Source organism: Phalacrocorax carbo, chromosome 14 (assembly GCF_963921805.1).
Source record: "Phalacrocorax carbo chromosome 14, bPhaCar2.1, whole genome shotgun sequence".
NCBI lineage: Eukaryota > Metazoa > Chordata > Aves > Suliformes > Phalacrocoracidae > Phalacrocorax > Phalacrocorax carbo.
The window spans coordinates 9,631,514-9,647,839 of NC_087526.1; the positions used below are offsets into that span (position 1 = coordinate 9,631,514).

At 48.9% G+C, this 16,326-nt stretch overlaps 1 protein-coding gene across 1 annotated transcript; it reads left to right on the top strand.

The window, feature by feature from the left end:
• Positions 1–135: 135 nt before the first annotated feature.
• Positions 136–15,393, top strand: TTI1 (TELO2 interacting protein 1). The gene is made up of 7 exons (XM_009503043.2): positions 136–2,683; positions 3,175–3,360; positions 4,156–4,304; positions 5,151–5,291; positions 6,725–6,929; positions 7,661–7,748; positions 13,819–15,393. Exons 1-7 carry the CDS (start codon positions 388–390, stop codon positions 14,051–14,053), a joined length of 3,300 nt encoding a protein of 1,099 aa, XP_009501338.2. The 5' UTR covers positions 136–387; the 3' UTR covers positions 14,054–15,393.
• Positions 15,394–16,326: the final 933 nt, after the last annotated feature.

The following is a 16,326-nucleotide window of genomic DNA, read 5'->3' on the forward strand; positions in this document are numbered from 1 at the left end:
ACTGCGCACGGCAGCGAAGCACAGCGCATGCGCAGTCGCATCGCCGGAGCCCGCCAAAGCTCAGCGACAGACGCATGCGCACTGCGCGCGCCCGGGACTTTTGCTACGCCGCTGCACTGCTGCGTTCCGGTGGGTTCTCTTTGTCGCGCTGCCAGTCCCGGTTATCCTAACGTCACTTCCGGCACGCGGCCGCCCCAGCTAAGGGAGGCAGGTAGGCGCGCCGGCCCTCAGGGGCCGCCCCGGGCCCGGCCCCGAGCACGGCGGGCGCGGCCCCGGCCCCGGCCCCAGTGGGAGCCCGTGCGGACGCCCCGGGGTGCAGGTCAGCGGCCGCTCCGAGCCCGGCGCTGTCACAGCCCCCCGCGGCCCCTCGGCTGCAGCCGCCCGAGCATGGCCGTCTTCGACACCCCCCAGGAGGCGTTCGGGGCCCTGCGCCCCGCCTGCGTGCAGCTGACCAGAGCGCAGACGGTGGAGAACGTGGCGCGGCTGCAGGCGCACCTGGCGGCGGTCAGCACCTCGGCCCTGCAGGAGCTGCAGGAGTACGTCCTCTTCCCCCTGCGCTTCGCCCTGAAGGTGCCGGGGCCGAAGCGGGAGCGCCTGGTGCAGAGCGTGGTGCAGTGCATTTCTTCCGTCCTCGCAACAACGTGCGTGAAGAAGCAGGAGCTGCTGCAGGAGCTTTTCTCTGAGCTCTGTACGTGCCTCTCTCCCCCTTCTGGCTCAAGCAAACCAGCCGCAGTGTCAGAGGAGTTAAAGCTGGCTGTAATCCAGGCACTCCACACCCTGATGCATTCAGCTTATGGGGATGTTATCTTGTCTTTGTATCAACCTTCCACCCTACCTCTCTTAGGATTTGCTGTATCTTTGCTTCTGGGCTTAGCAGAGCAAGAAAAAGCAAAGCAAATTAAGATCTCTGCTTTGAAGTGCTTGCAGGTCCTAGTTTTGCAGTGTGACTGCCAGGAGCATCGACACCTAGATGAAGATGAGGCACAGCAATGTGGGGATTTGTTTGCTTCTTTTCTGCCTGGGATTTCCATTACACTGTCTCGGGTTATTACTGGAGACATCAAGCAAGGTCACAAAACCACCGTTTCTGCCATCAGACTCTTTTATCTGCTTGTTGGCTTGGTAATGGCTGATGAACAGCTAGCCAGAATACCAAAGAATAAAGAAAAGCTGCCAGTGAAACAAAGCAGAATATCAGAACTAATGGTCCATAGAGGACCTGACTGGAGTAAAAGTACTGCCGAAAAGCTCGCTCTCCTTCTGCATAAAATGGTTGAATTTGCTTCAGTTCACCCCCACTGGAAAGTGAGACTGGAGCTGGTGGAGCTAGTCCACCACTTACTGAGGAACTGCAGTCAGTCGCTGGCGGACTCGTTCAGTCATCTTTTAAAGGCCTTGGTTGGGTTGGTGAATGATGAAAATGGCGAAGTCCAAAGGAGGTGTAACGAGGTTCTGCAAGGCATTGCAGAGCAGAGGATCGTAGCACAGAACAGGGCTCTTGCTGATGTCCTCTCTGAGAACCTCCATTCCCTTGCCACAGCTCTTCCTCGCCTGATGAACTCTCAGGATGACACGGGCAAGGTTTCCACCTTGAGCTTGTTGCTCGGCTATCTGAAGCTGCTGGGCCCCAAAATTAACATTGTCCTCAACTCTGTATCCCACCTCCACCGTCTGTCCAAAGCACTGATGCAAGTTCTGGAGATGGATGTGACAGATGTAAAGATAGTGGAAGACAGACGCTGGGGCTGTGAGAGCACATGCGGACCTTCAGGCTCCTTGCAGCATGGTGTGCAGAAAGGCAGATGTCAGAAGAAATATTTCCGCTTCTTCACAGAGGAGAAAGTTTTTCAGCTCCTTCAGCAAGTTTGTCGTGTTCTTGGCTACTACGGAAACCTCTATTTGCTTGTGGATCGTTTCATGGGGCTGTACGGTGAATCTGGCATGTACCGAAAGCAGGCAGCGATGGTCCTCAATGAGCTGATTGCAGGAGCTGCTGGAATGGGGGTGGATGTCCTTCAGGAAAGGGAGATTTCACTGAACATGGATGATCTCAAAGGGTCCATAATGTCCATTCTTGATGAGTACACAGACCAGGCAAACTGGTATTTGATCACTAGCATTGATACAGAAGAAATCAGTGGTGAGCACTCTGTGCAACATTCAGGACTTACTGCCCATCCAGGAGGTGCGTGCAGCAGCGTTCTTCCATCCCCAGAGCCGCATGTAACGACCCACACCATGAACAGCAACATCTGGCAGATCTGCATCCAGCTGGAAGGTGTCGGCTGCTTTGCTGCTGTCCTTGGGAAGGAGTTCCAGTTGCTTCTGCTGTCAGCTCTCTACCCTGTGTTGGAGAAGGCTGGTGACAAGACTCTGCTGATCAGTGAGACGGCACTGGGGACGCTGCTAGACATATGTGAGGCCTGTGGTTATGACTCCGTGCAGACTTTGATTAATGAGAATTCTGACTATCTGGTGAATGGGATTTCCCTGAATTTGCGCCAGCTGGCACATCAGCCACATGCTTCCCAGGTCCTGGACACTATGCTGAGGCATTCAGATGCCAGCTTGCTGCCACTTGTAGAAGATGTTATCCAAGATGTCTTGTCTACACTAGATCAGACTTACAATAACCAAGCTTCCACTTTCCTCAGGGTCCTTCACTCAGTAATGGCAGCTTTAGGTATCTAAATGATGTTTACTTTGTGTAACTCAGTCTTACTGTAACTAAGGGTACTTGTCTTTAACCTTTCAACTTGCCATGGGAGATTTCAAGTAGTTGAGGTGCTGCAGCACGATGGCAACCTTGCTTTGCTTGGTGGGCCAGCTCTCAAGCAAATATCGCCAATAGCTTCCTCTCTCCACAACCAGTTTCTGTTGGTCTAGCCTGCAGGCTTGCAGGAAGGTGGCCTGTAGTGGTTGAGGAAGGATGGATTTGCTACTCCTGTAAGTGTTCTGTAGAAGCATGTGGAGTATATCGTTTTTTATTTCAGGGGGTTTAGTGTTCTCATACCATCACGGAGGTCACAGTGATGTGACAGCAGGTGCCTGATTTCTGTAGTTCAGTCCCGTGAGACTTGAGAATCATGTTCATCTCTCAAGGTGTCTGGTACCTCGCTGACTTGTAGGAGGGAATCGTGGTTGCTTAGTGACATATCCGTTCCTCTTTCACAGTCCAGTGGTTTGGATCATCCTGCGGTGAGAAACAGCAAAGGCAGACTGCCGACTGGCGGAGCAGGACTTTGTCCCAGGGGCAGCAGGTGGTGACAGGGCAAGAAGTGGAGCGATTCTTCCTTGACTATGTCAGACAGAAGCAGATTGCAGAGGGCAATCTTCCTGACACAGAGGATGAGGAGGCAGGTCAGTACCATGCATCACTGAAGAAGAGTGTGTTCAACTTGGAGAAAGACAGTGACCTCTGAGGCTTCCTTTTCCCAGATGGGGTACTTGGGACCAGGCTGAAAGTCTAGCACATGCCAGGTAGTCTCAGGTCTGCTTTGAGCTAACCTTAGCTCATGTGAGGTACTGCTGGGTGTTCTTGCTTTGTTCTATGCATGCGGATGGCAGTGAAATGTTTGCAGATCAAGGCTTGTCTAGCTCTAAGACACAAGCACACTACATTTTTCCTTACCTCATAACCAGCCATCTGGGTTCAGGACCCAAAGTTTCCTCTTTCTGGGATCCTGCTACATCTTCCTCCCTTGGGAATCCCTATACCATTTTCTCCTGGCTAATGATGACCCCACTCCCTTCTCACTTGGCCTTGGCAGGGCCTGCAGACATTCATATAGGGAACTTTTAGTCTTTACTGGGCTATGCTGCAATCCTGACCTTTAAATACTTCATCTTTAAATACCCAGGCTTTTCATTTTTAATAAAAATCAATGGGAAATAAGTCTATGGTGAGGAGAGATTGCAAATGTCAGACCAGCTGCGTTGTCCAGTAAAGAAAGCAACTCTTCCCTAGTCCCACATCGTTAACTGAATCTGACACTTAACTGACACAACTGAAGTGTAAATTTAACTATATCTAATTACGTTAAAAAATGCCGAAGGCCCCATTTGGGAATTTGCAGCGTAGTTGTGGGTGGGTATTGTGATCTCCCAGAACTTTCAAGTAATTTTCTTGGCTTCAGTAATGGTTTTGCCTTCCAGATGAGGTTCCCCCAGTTGCTAAGCCAGAGCCAAACAACTCTGACACAGAAGAAGAAACTCTACTGCCAAGCCATGCTCAGCTGGCCAAAGATGTGATGGAGAGGTGCATCCACTTGCTGTCTGACGGGAACCTCCGAGTGCGGCTGAAGGTTAGTAAATGCCAGATTTGAGGTGACAGGTGGTGCCCGTGAAGGGGGCTGGTAGTTCGTCAATACATGCACAATTCACGCTGGGCTGGTTAGTGCTGCCATATGCTTATTCAGGACAGACCCTCCAAGTCTGGCAAGAGAAAGGGAGGCGGTTCTCTGGGAGTAATCTTGTTTAGGAATGGCAGCCAGACTGAACAGAATCTTAAGGATGGCTTCATATCAGGCACCTTCCCTTGATGCTCACGGTAGTCAAGCCTTGTGCCTCAGCCTTTGGTGGAGGAGGCAGAAGCATCTTTCTCCCATCTAGGCCTCCCATCCCCCTTCCTCAGACTGTAGTGCACAGTCTGATGAACATTTCTGAAGCTGCTGGGGTGATGATAAGCAGGGCTAAAAGCCTGGGTTTTTTTAATTATGAAAATCCTTTGAAGGCGCCCTCCTTTTAAACTGCAAAGCAAGACAGAAAATGCAGCAGTGAGACATAACCCAGATTCTTACCACAGAGGCCCCAGCCCTGCCAGGTGATCCTGCTGCTGTGCCACAGGAGCACTAGGATCCTAGTGCACAGCTCAGCCTGCAGGATCGGGCCAGAAATCACACCCTGGTTCCAGCCTGGCTCTGTAGCCCAGCACAGGTTGTGGCACTGTGCTACTTGTCCCTTTCTGAACAGGGTTGTGTTCTGTGCACTGCTCTGTTATCCCAATTCAAGCTGAGGTAAAACTGTACCCTTTTGTGTTAAAGCCCTCCTTTCTCCTGGCTCTCTGGTGTGACACTGGGGATCCCCCTGAATGCCTGGTGCTGCTGGGACTGTAGTACTCTGAAAGTCTGTTACTTACCCCTCCTGCCCAGGTCCTGGATGTGCTGGAGCTCTGTGTAACTGTGCTGCATCCTCACGGAAACCATCTGCTTCCCATGGCTCATCGTGTCTGGCCAGCTCTTGTCACCCGGCTGATTAGTGATGACCCTCTGGCAGTGCTCAGAGCCTTCAAGGTACAGCAGCGAATCTCTGCCAAGAGCTTTCAAGCTGGTGCTTAGAAGGCAAGCGGCTCAGGCATTGCTGTGGCCTGCGAGAGAAGCACTGAGCTTGAGGAGTGATTTTTTTAAATGTGGTTCAGAACATAGGGTCACCACCCTGCAGTGGGTAGGCTTGTACCACTCCCAATGCAGCTTGTCGACAGATAAAACCTTGACACTGTTCCTGGGGGAAACGGCAATATTAGTGGTTATTGCAGCGGGGAGGAAAACTGTTCTTTTACAGCCTAAGCAGCTCTCAGAGGCACTGTATAGTCCAACTTGCCCTTGCTGAAGCCACAGTCTCAGCACCCCACTTCGGAAGCCTTGGACTGAAGAGAAGGGACTGTTTCGCGATTGAGGCATTGGCAGGGGAAGGGAGAGGTTAAGCAAAGGCTTAGCCGCATAACAACACTGTTAAAGAGCTCCTGGCCATGTCAACTGACTGCATTCTCTTCCTGACTCACAAGTTGGACAGCAAAGCATGTTTCCAGATGTTGCCAGTCTCAGGGTTTCACAGGGCTTCCTCTGCTGTGCAGAATGAGACGCATTTTAGAATCCTTCAGTATGAATAAAAGAAGAGTTTTGATTCCCCAAATTCAAGAAGCCATATACTAGAATTTCAGAGTAGTCATACCTCATGTGCCTGCCTTAAAAGAAGGGAGAGATCGCAACACAAAAACTAATGAACTCTTGAGAAGTTCAAGGGGTCATTACAATTATCACTGAGATTGGGTTTTGTTTTAAGAAATCCCCTGTGAGTGTCTTCCTTCCTACATCTCAGGATGGGAAGCGTAGTATCAGTGTAAGCCAAACACAGCATAACCAACAACTCAGTCCTGCACATTAAGACCACGAGCTCAGTGAAGTGCCAAGAGGTAGCAGTGTTCAGGCCACATGGGTTGGTTCCATGGATCACCCCCTTCATTTTTACATGTATTTAAGTCCATTCTCTAGGCCGGTTTTGTTTTTATCCTGGACACCAAGAGCAATGGGTACCCTGTGCTGTAGCCAACTGGTCTTTTTGTTTTCATGCACGCTTGTAAAGATGGACTGTTTCCACAACAAAGGTGATTTATATTTTAATGGCATTTCCGTGAGAGGCTCCTCCAGCAATTCTGAATAAGACTTCACAAGCTACTCTTACCTTTACTGTGCTAATGAGAGAAGGGCAGTCCCAGGGGGTTAGCCATGCCAAACTGAAGAGCAGGGTGCAGGTCACTCGGCCTCTCCATGGAGCATTCACCTGCGCATTATGGGAAACTGCAGCAGGCATGGTCACATTGCTCTCAATTGCAAAAAAATTATCAAGGGAGATTGATTGCCTTATCCCCCGAGCTGGTGAGGGTTGCTGAGCTCTTCCCAGACCTGTATGTGTACTTATCCTCCGGTAACTGATGTTTCTCTATTAGGTGCTGTGCACCCTGGCTCAAAAGTGTGGGGACTTCCTGAGGCAGAGATTCTCCAAAGATGTCCTGCCTAAGCTGACCAATTCCCTCCTCAGCCAGGCCCCAGCAAGTGCCAGAGCTGGGCCCGTGTACAACCACACGCTTGCCTTCAAGTTGCAGCTGGCTGTGTTGCAGGGACTGGGTTCTCTGTGTGAGAAGTTGGACATGGGTGAGTACCAGGGAAAGTATAGGTTGTATGAGATCTCTGCCAGACTTATCTCTTCTCCTTTCATCTCAGCTGACCAGGCCTGCGCTTGCTTCTTATCCTCCTGCTGCCCCATGGGATTGATTTCCATATCTTCTCCAGCTTCATCCCATTCTCAGGTCCTTAATCTGCCCTCGTTGAGAGCTCCGTATGGAGGGGCTGGTTGCTCTTTACTCCCCAGGAGACAAATGGGAGAGAAGATTCCCAGCACCGGGCAGAGTCTGACTGCTCATCTCACTTGTACATGAGAAGTCGGTATAAAGTGGAGTGCCTGTGTTGCTGCCACTAGGCCTGTTGGGCCATGCTTTGTTCTGAATTAACTGGAGCCCAGATAAGACTTCTGGCTAACTTGACTGGTTCCATTTTGGGGCATCTCTCTGGGTGACCCTTTAAATGCAGCACATCACATTCTTCTACTGAGTGAAACTCTCTGACATTTTCCTAGGTTAAATTTCTGGAGCTGACTTTGATGTGGGAGAAGGTTTGCTAGCTCAGTTGCTCTTTTCGTCTCTCAATGCCCTTGATTGCTTTCCTAGCTTTGCAGCAAGACGCTTAAGAGGCAAGGTCAGAAGAGCTCTGGGTCAGACAGTTCAAAGGCTCAGAAGCCTCTTGCTACCAATTTAGAGCTGATTCTCTTAGGCAGCAGCCACTGAGTAGGTTACCTCCTACCCTTCTTTTCTGTTCCATTTCTGCAGGCGAGAGTGACCTGAATAAAGTGGCAGATGCCTGCCTGATTTACCTCAGTGCCAAGCAACCCATGAAATTGCAAGAAGCTGCCCAGAGGTAATGTCTCTTAAATGCAGGTGTATCAGGTGTACAAATAATGTGGTACAGAGGGAACACAGTAACCCCTTTCCTTCTGCACCTTTCCTATTCCTCCCTGTGGCATGTTTGACTCTGTACAACAGGGTGTCTCATGGAAGTTAACCCCTTTCTCTGGTGAAGTGTCATTTACTACCCAAAATGAACTAGAGCAGTTAGCTTGCCCACAAGTTACAGTTGACTTTCAGATTACCTTGAGTGCATTTGGGAACAGAGGGGGAAGATGTGCTACTTGCTTTTTTCTAACTGCCTCCTATGCTAGAATACTTAGGACTCTTGGCCCATTGGTGGCATAAAAGCGCAGAGGGGAAGACAGCAATGCAAGAGGATGTGCCAGACATTCCCACATATTCTATCACTTAATACCTTCTGCAGGATGGGGGATTTACTTCTGTTATCCTTCCATTTTCCCTGGGCTCCTGTGATCACGTCAACCCAGGCTCTGCCAGGTGGACCCGAGTTTGGGAAGCTGTCAGTCTTGGCACCAGTATTGCTCAGAGAAGGTTGGGAGAGGTTGGAAGAGCACAAACACTTTAGGTGAACACACGTCAGCTCTATGAAGGGTTGACAGACATACTTTGCTGCTTGGTGTACAAAATCCTGCTCAGCATGTTCCTGCTGTCAGGGTAAGAAATCACTATTGTTTTATGTTGTCACCTGGAAACAAGGCCAGAGATTGCAGCAGACAAAACGAGTCCAGTTACAGAACATGGAAAGTGAATAAGAAAGCCGTGCACCTCTGTGTCTGCTGAAGGACAGGGGTAAAATCCCCCCACCTCTTTCTGTGTGGGCAACCCTCCCCTAAGGAGGGAGGAAGCCAGTGGTGAGCAGGTTCAGCAGGCACTGCGGATTTCAGAGAGCAGGCTGTTGAAAGGGAAGAGCTGCCAGTTCCCTTTCACCTGAGCACAGGCCTCCCGGGGGGTGCAGGGCGTGAAGGGCTTTTGTGTGGCTGGGCAGCAGTTTAGACAGAGAGATCTCTCAGAAGCTGTAGCCGTACCTTTGTTTGTATTCCTGCGCTGGTGAGAGTAGGTTTATTTTTATCTTAGCAGCTTTTATTGCATCACAGCAGGTTTCAGCAGCATTTGCTCTGCAAAGGCGTTCTTCGCTGTAGGCTTGCATACCCTTAATACAATAAAGCGTTCATCTGTGTAAGCAATGCTGGAATGGAAAGCAGAACACCAGGATTTATCTAGATATTTGGAATCTTAAGCTTTTAAATCATTAACAAAGCAGTCTGAAAAGCTGTGCAATTTCCCCCCACAGCAGGGGTGGGGGGGAAGTACTGAATTAGCCCTATGATGTGATAGGGTCATTAGAAGCTATTTTGTGAAGCAAGCTCTCGCTTATCGGAGAAAAAGGGCAGCGAAGTTCAGGGCAAGTAATATATTTCTCCTGTATGTTATTTTTATTCTATTTTAAGGGATAAATGCCACATGTTACACTGCTCCCCCCATGCCTTTCATGCACCATGCATGACATATTTCACTGAACAAAGCAAGGTTTATCTCATGTGTAGCTGTTGGCCAGACACGTACACATACTGAGGCATGGATCGTGTCTGGCCTGATATTAATCGCACCTATGGCAGTACTTGTAGTTTTTTGGTTTGGGGTTTTTTTTTAGTTTAGTTCTGGAGCCTGAATGGATCGGAGTTAAACATATCACAGTCACTTTTAACTATAGTACACATGATATGAGGCTTCAGCTTGGAAAACTCAAAATTAGTTTGCACCATAACAATCAGCTCCAGCACCAGGATAAGGATCATTTCTCACCCGAGCTTCAGCTTCCTTTCTCCAGCTGCTTGACCACCAGATTCCTCTAAACTCTGGTCCTTTTCTGTGCTCTCCATGTGCCTGAAAGTAATCCTGCAAACTGACACAGGCTGTCACATGTAAGACCCTTTCCATCTAGGCGATGGCAGTGTTATCAGCCTGCTACATGAAAAATTCTGCATTTTAAATGCTTCTAAAAACAGACACACCAGAACTAATCTTAGCCACAGCATAAGTGCCAACATACGTCACATAACTCAGCTTTATCACTGCAGAAATCATACAGGGTAAAAAGATGTTTGGAATCAGCTTGCCATATTGATTTATACTAACTGGCCTTTGCTCAGCTTTTTGGATTCTTACTCAACTCATGAGTTGTGACCTGCCAAGAGCAAGGTCAGGCCTTACAATGTTGGTTGTAGCTCCAATAACTCCCTGCACTGACTAACTGAGGATTCTGTAGGTATATGAAGGGTGAAGCACGAATTTTTGGCCAAGGTGCTGGAGCCAGGGAGGAAAAAAAAAAAGTTTTGGATGTCATCCAGGGATGTTATCATGCCCCAAGGAGGCTGCTTAATCCCATTTATGGGACCCTGTAGTTTTATTAGATGAACCAGTGGGAGTAAGTGAATTTTGTAACTGCGGCTTCATGCAATACTCAACAGGCAAAAATAGGCACTGGGGGAAAAAAAAAAAAAAAAAAAGGAACTCCAAAAGAACTCCAGCATGCCTGAGGAAGAGAAAATGGGACAATAGGCTGCTTTATAGATGGTTGCTGGGCATATTCCAGGAAGGGAATATTATTCAAAGCTTGGGAAAAAAACAAATACTGAAGAGGAGTTTGAGAAGGCTAGGGAACACTAGATATATCTTTGCTTTCATTGATAATAAGCCAGTAAAACTGTGGGTAAAGTGACCAGGAACACTTGAGTGGCTAATGGGTGGTGGTGTGGGGCCAAGCATTGGGAACAAGGTGGGGGAAGGTGGGAAAGTCACAATATGTAAATCTGAGCTTCTCATCAATTAAAGTTGCATCATCCTTGACAAGCTTTTTACTGGGGGGGGGGGGGGGGCGGGGGAGAACACTTTGAAGGAAAAGTGATTAAAAGATTGTCATTGGCTTATGTCAACACTTCACAAATAGTTCTGCAATTTTTCAGTTTACTCTTAATTCCTAATAAATGTTTACAGCCTGTGAAATTTATCAGTTGACCTTTCGGCCAACAGTCTGGATAGTAATAGGGTTTTTTTCCAGGATACAGAACTAATTTCTCCAGTTCTTACTGAAGTCTGTGGTGAACTGTATCTAGTTAGACAGAAAGACTTGTCCTTCTGCCAGCCTGTTTACTGTGCCATGGCTTTGCTTAGATCTGGGGAAAAGACAAGCCAACAGAATAGCCAAACTCTGTTCTGTGCTAATAAAATAAGTAAGTTACTTAGCAGAACTGGAACAAATATGACCATTTTGGACCTTTTTAGATACCGAAGTTGATTATGCAGCAACCCTCTTTTGGTTTGATATTATAGTTTATTGGATACTTATTGACAGCTGTCATTTGCAAGCTGGGCTGAAGTACACTAAAACAGCCACCTGCACAAGGCAAAATTCAATAATATTATATTTAAGTAAAAAAAAAGCAACAACAGAAAACAAACCTGGATTAACCCCAGGATTCTTTGCCATGGAAACAGGTTGCTTAGAAACTCCCCCAGAGTTAGTTTGAAAATGTAAAAGTCAAGTTGTTCTTTAAGCTGCACAGCACTCCAGGTTATCGGGAGATAATCACACTCCTCAGGCCATTGTGGGCACAAGAGGCAGTGGATTTCTCCAAGGACCAGCTAATCTCTTGAGGGTTGCTCTCTCCAGAGTAGCTGATTGGGGAGAGGTTGGTGAGCAGGGTATCTTTGCTGTGAACATAAGAGGTAAAGTTGTGCACATGCTGGAGAAGCAGAAGCCATCTCAATAGTATTCCCTGTTCCCATGTTAGCTTCATAGTGATTCATCTCTCTTGCCCGATCCTATCCGCCCCAGCCATAAGGAGCAAGGATGATTTCTATGCAGCTGCCCACCAGCAGCAGCCCATCATAAGCTAGGGGAAGCCACTGGGACCTGCTGTTTGCTGCATGCTTACACTGTCACAGCCAAGCGAGCTCCAGGAGAGCGCTGGCAGCCAGCAGGGCTTGGAGAGCTGGTGCAGGGATGTCAGCAGGTGCAAGCTCTAGACCCTGCCCCAGCGAGCCTGCCTGCATTTTATTCAGTCAGGCTGGCACTTGGGTCGGGCCAGTCCTCCCTTTTCCAGTCATCACAGCTGCAGTAACAAAGCCAGGGGAGTGGAGAGCTCACCTGCGTCTGGCCATCCCCCAGAAAGAAGGCACATCGCTGATGCCGTTGTTGCCAAGCCCAGCTATCACTTTGGAGCACGTTCACACAGGGTTCCTCTGGAGCAGACAGATAGGCACTGCAAGCACCTTCAGGAGGGGACACTACCAACAGCTTGCAGTGGCAACGTCTTCCCACATTGCTGTTGAGAGACCTGCACTGAGAGACAGGCAAGTGGTTGATGGCAGGCAGGCAAAAGCAACAACTTTGGCTGCACATGGAGTAACAAGTCCTATAGCCTCAAGATTATTTTGAAGAGATGAGGGAGCTTTCTAGTGCCCCCATCTCATTTCTGTGCTTTTTCAGATTACCCGTGGTGCTGCACTCCCTTTCAGAGGGGAGCTTCTAAAAGGGATTTCTGCCTGCTGTACATAGGAAGCAAGCTCACTTTGGTTCTTCAGGGAGAAGTTTTGACAGCATCAGGTCTGGATTTTGTGCAGCTTTTGTAGCAGGTGATCTTTGATTTTAGAGAGGGAAGTTCTGTCCTGTGCTTCTTGGGGGAACAGAGACAGACCTACCCTCTGATTTCTCTTCATGTTACCTCACCCAGCTGTTGTTCTCCTCATGGCCCCAAGACTTCAGTAGGAACTAGAAACCTGAAGATGTGTGGCTAGGCATTTACTGGGGTCTTGAAAAGTTGACCCATAAATTGGGTGAGTGCTGCATACCCTTGGTGCTTATAGTTTCTGTGGGAGCACAGGGTACTCAGCACCATGCAGGAGGAGGCCTTGCAGTGCTGTCAGGGCAGCCTGCAAATTCTAGTTCAATTTTGTACACGGCACAGCCAGAGAACTTAATACCAGTTAAGCCCAACACACCTTCTGTGCATTAAACCCTGACACAGACCTAGCCAAGCCCATAGGTTTCCGACAATAAGAACTGGCAGGAAGAAATGAGTAAGTGTAGGTCATGCAAATCAGCCATTTGCTCTTTTGCTCCTAGGAGCTTCCTGCTCTCCAGCAAGACTGTCCTCAGCATCTTTGTTACAGCAGCTCACAGCTGGAGTCAAAAGTGTGAAGCGCATACTCAAAAGTCAAATCCCCACCCCCTTACCTGGGGTATTGAAATTCAAAGTGAAAACCATCAACACAGCAGTAAAGCATTAGGTGAAGCTGTCACTCCTCTCTTCCTCTATTCTATTGTTAATGAAGGTTTATGTTTTTTAAAAAAAGAAAATCCTGCTACGTGAAAGGTGCTGTGCAGAAGGAAGACAATTTGGAGGTAGCCAAAAAGGACTTGGGATGAGGTGAGATCTCAGATAAACAAAAAGCCCCGAGTACGGCTTTCAGCTCTGCTTGTGGCTCAGCCGTCCAGAAATACCCTTGTTTTTACCACCTCTGAAAAGGGAGAGAAGTCCAGATGGACTGACACCCACCCCTCAATCCCCAAAAACCAGGGAACGTGGTGAACAACATACACAACTTCTTTCAAGAGCTCTGCAGGAGCAATTGTGCAAAACAACCAGATGTAAGCAGCTGTACTTACATTACAATTACCGCAGTACTCTGGGGTCACCTCTCCGTGCTTGGGACAGGCTGATTTAGAACGGCGTTTACCAGCAGCAGCCCATGATGTTGAGACCAAAGCCTGGGTCAGTTATTCACCAGCTGCTTGTCTGATGTTGATAACTTACTGCATGGCGTAATAACTATTTTTCTCCCACTTGCCAGTAGATGTGAAACCACTGAACTGTCTTCTCTTGGGCACAGGAACCATTTTAATGGCTGTCTCTAATGAGCTTCCAAGCCTGTTCAGCTGTCAGAGGTTGCAGAGAGCATCAAAGCTTTCTGTAGGTCTCTGCTAACAGCTCTGTTGGGTGCCAATCAAAAGGCCTTCTCCTTACTCTTCTTTCCTTTCTTCCCACTGTTTTCCAAAGTGTTTTCCTCCACTTAATGCACATGGACCCTGACAACACCTGGCTCCTCCTGAATGAGGTCTGCTGCCCTCACCAGTACGAGCCCCCCCACATTAGCCTGCGGCCTGTGAAGCTAAGTGGGATGGGGAAGCAGCGGAACGAGTTCACCGGCAACGTGCTGCTTCTGCTGGAGAGGCTGCAGCAGCTGGAGGGCGCGACACCACAGGCTGGTACCCAGGAGGCATCTCCTCCTTGACAGACCTACGCAGCAGCTGGGAGGAGAAAGAGTAAGCACCAGGATAGAGCTCACCTGGGAAAATCCCATCACTTGGGTTCCAAATCGTTCTGGGGGCAAAGGAAGGATTGCCCAGCCTGGGACACTGGCCAAGAGACCCTGCCCACAGCGAGCAGTTTCGGGTTTTTTTAAACAGCGTTTGAGGCTGAGGTAGGTACACTGCCCTGCTACCTCCTGACTTGTACTTCTCTGCACGTGGTGCTGGAGAGAAATCCAAGGGTCATAGCATATCTATTGAGTTCTTCAGGAAGGAGAGAGAGTAATTTTCCAGAAATGACTTCCAAACACTCCATCCTTGGGTGGTTCCCTTCAGCAGCCCCCCACACCCCTCTGACCTCCTCACAACTGTGATACTCCCTCCTGTTCTCAGCTGGACAATGACTGCCAACTCAAAACAAAGGTTTTTTCTGGCCTTAACCATTCCCAGGGAGAGAATCCTGTTTGGGGTGCATTAAAAACCTTTTTAAAACCAGTTAATATCAGAAAAAGTTAAAATGCATTTCCAATAAATTCCTCACCAGTATTAGTGGCAAGAACATGTCCTCTTAGAAACATCCAGGCTGTTCCTTAGAGTTTGCAGTTTGCTAAGACTGGCTGCTGAGATTGGCTGAATGCGTTGTGCTCCCCAGTTCTCATCCCTGAGTGCGGGAGATTCTTTAGAAAGATGGCCAGCCATGATTTACAACTGGCAAGTGATTTAAAACTCCTCCTAGTTCCCTGATTGCCTGCCATTCTTGCAGGCCATTTCTCAGACCTCTCAGAGGTTTTAATACCCACTCCAAGGAGAACTACATGAAGCATCTACCCGTGCCCCAGCATGGCCTCCCCAGCGAGTGCGTACATGGTCAGATGATGCAGGCGGTGACAGTAGGTGTGAGCATGGTGGTACCACAGCAGTGCCACGGTTTGCTTCAGCAGGCATAGTGCAAAGCAGTGAGCAGAGAGGACGGGCGAGTCTTTGGGATCTGCTTGCTGCCCCTTCCAAAGGGCCACCCCTCCAGAATACGGCACGGGCTCACCAGTCACCTGGAAGCTGCTGTGGTGTACTCTAGCTCCCGAGTCCTCAGGCTCCATCCCCAGAGACTGTGGGTGCTGTTTGGCATCACTGCTCCCAGACCAAGCTGTCAGCTGGTCTGGATTTGTCAGCTTCACCCAGAGCAACTTCTGGCAGCTGGCTGCCTTCCGACAGACGCGTGTGAAAGTTTTATGCTAGTGAAGAGAAGGGACAGATCTTGACCGTAAATTTGGAAGCAAGCTCAGAAATTCAAAAACCAAAGCAATAAACTAATTGTTACATGGAACAGGCTTTGTGCATCATTGCTAGGGATCCCGGGTGAGTGTCCAAAATGTGTCTCAACTGTTGGGACCAAAGGGACTGCTGCTGATGCACCACCCCTCCCCCGCTGAGATTACCTCCCCTTGTCTCCCTGGTTTTGCTCAGACTTTACTCCTGGTTGCTTCTCCATGAAAAACACAAGTCAGTGGCTTTTTACCAGGTAGGACAGGGCTGCAGTTCAGCTTTTACCCTGTTAAATGTGGTTTGTTTGTTTTTTTAATATATATTCAGTGCTTAACATCAGATTGGATTTTGTACAAAGGAACGCTTCAGAGTTGATCTGACGGGGAAGACAGGAGAGGCAGAAAGGTGAAATATTACCTTTGGTCTCCAAAGCACCCTTGGGGTTGGTGCAGAATTTTCTGGATTGTTACAGCGCTTGATAAAACTCATCCATCAGGTGCACATGCTGCATCCAACCTGTTTCTGCCTTACCTTCAGCATTGGCTGAAGCTTGCACGTGACAAATCAGCAGCACCGTGATGGTGTTTGGTGCTCCTGCCCGAACCACCTGTTGAAGTCTCTCCACACACTGCCTCTCCGTGCCCTCTCCGCAGCCAGCAGCACAGGGCTGTCACAGGCTCCTCATGGGCTGTGCCTCTTGCCAGGGAGGTACCAGCAAAACATTGCCATGGGAAACCTGCGCCATCTTCCTGCAGCTCGGAACTGGGCCCCAGACCAACCTGGCGAGAAGCACCCCTCCTGTTACCAGATGTCACTGGCTGGTCATGGGCTGCAGACAGACAAGTGATTTATCTGCATGTGCCTGCTCCATTTGAATTGGTCATCTCTGGGAAGCAGAAGTAGCCCAGCCTTGCTGGATTCACCTCTGCCGAGACAAGGCAAGCTTAAAAGAAAAAACAACCTTTATTCTAGCTTTTTTCAGAATAAAGGTATA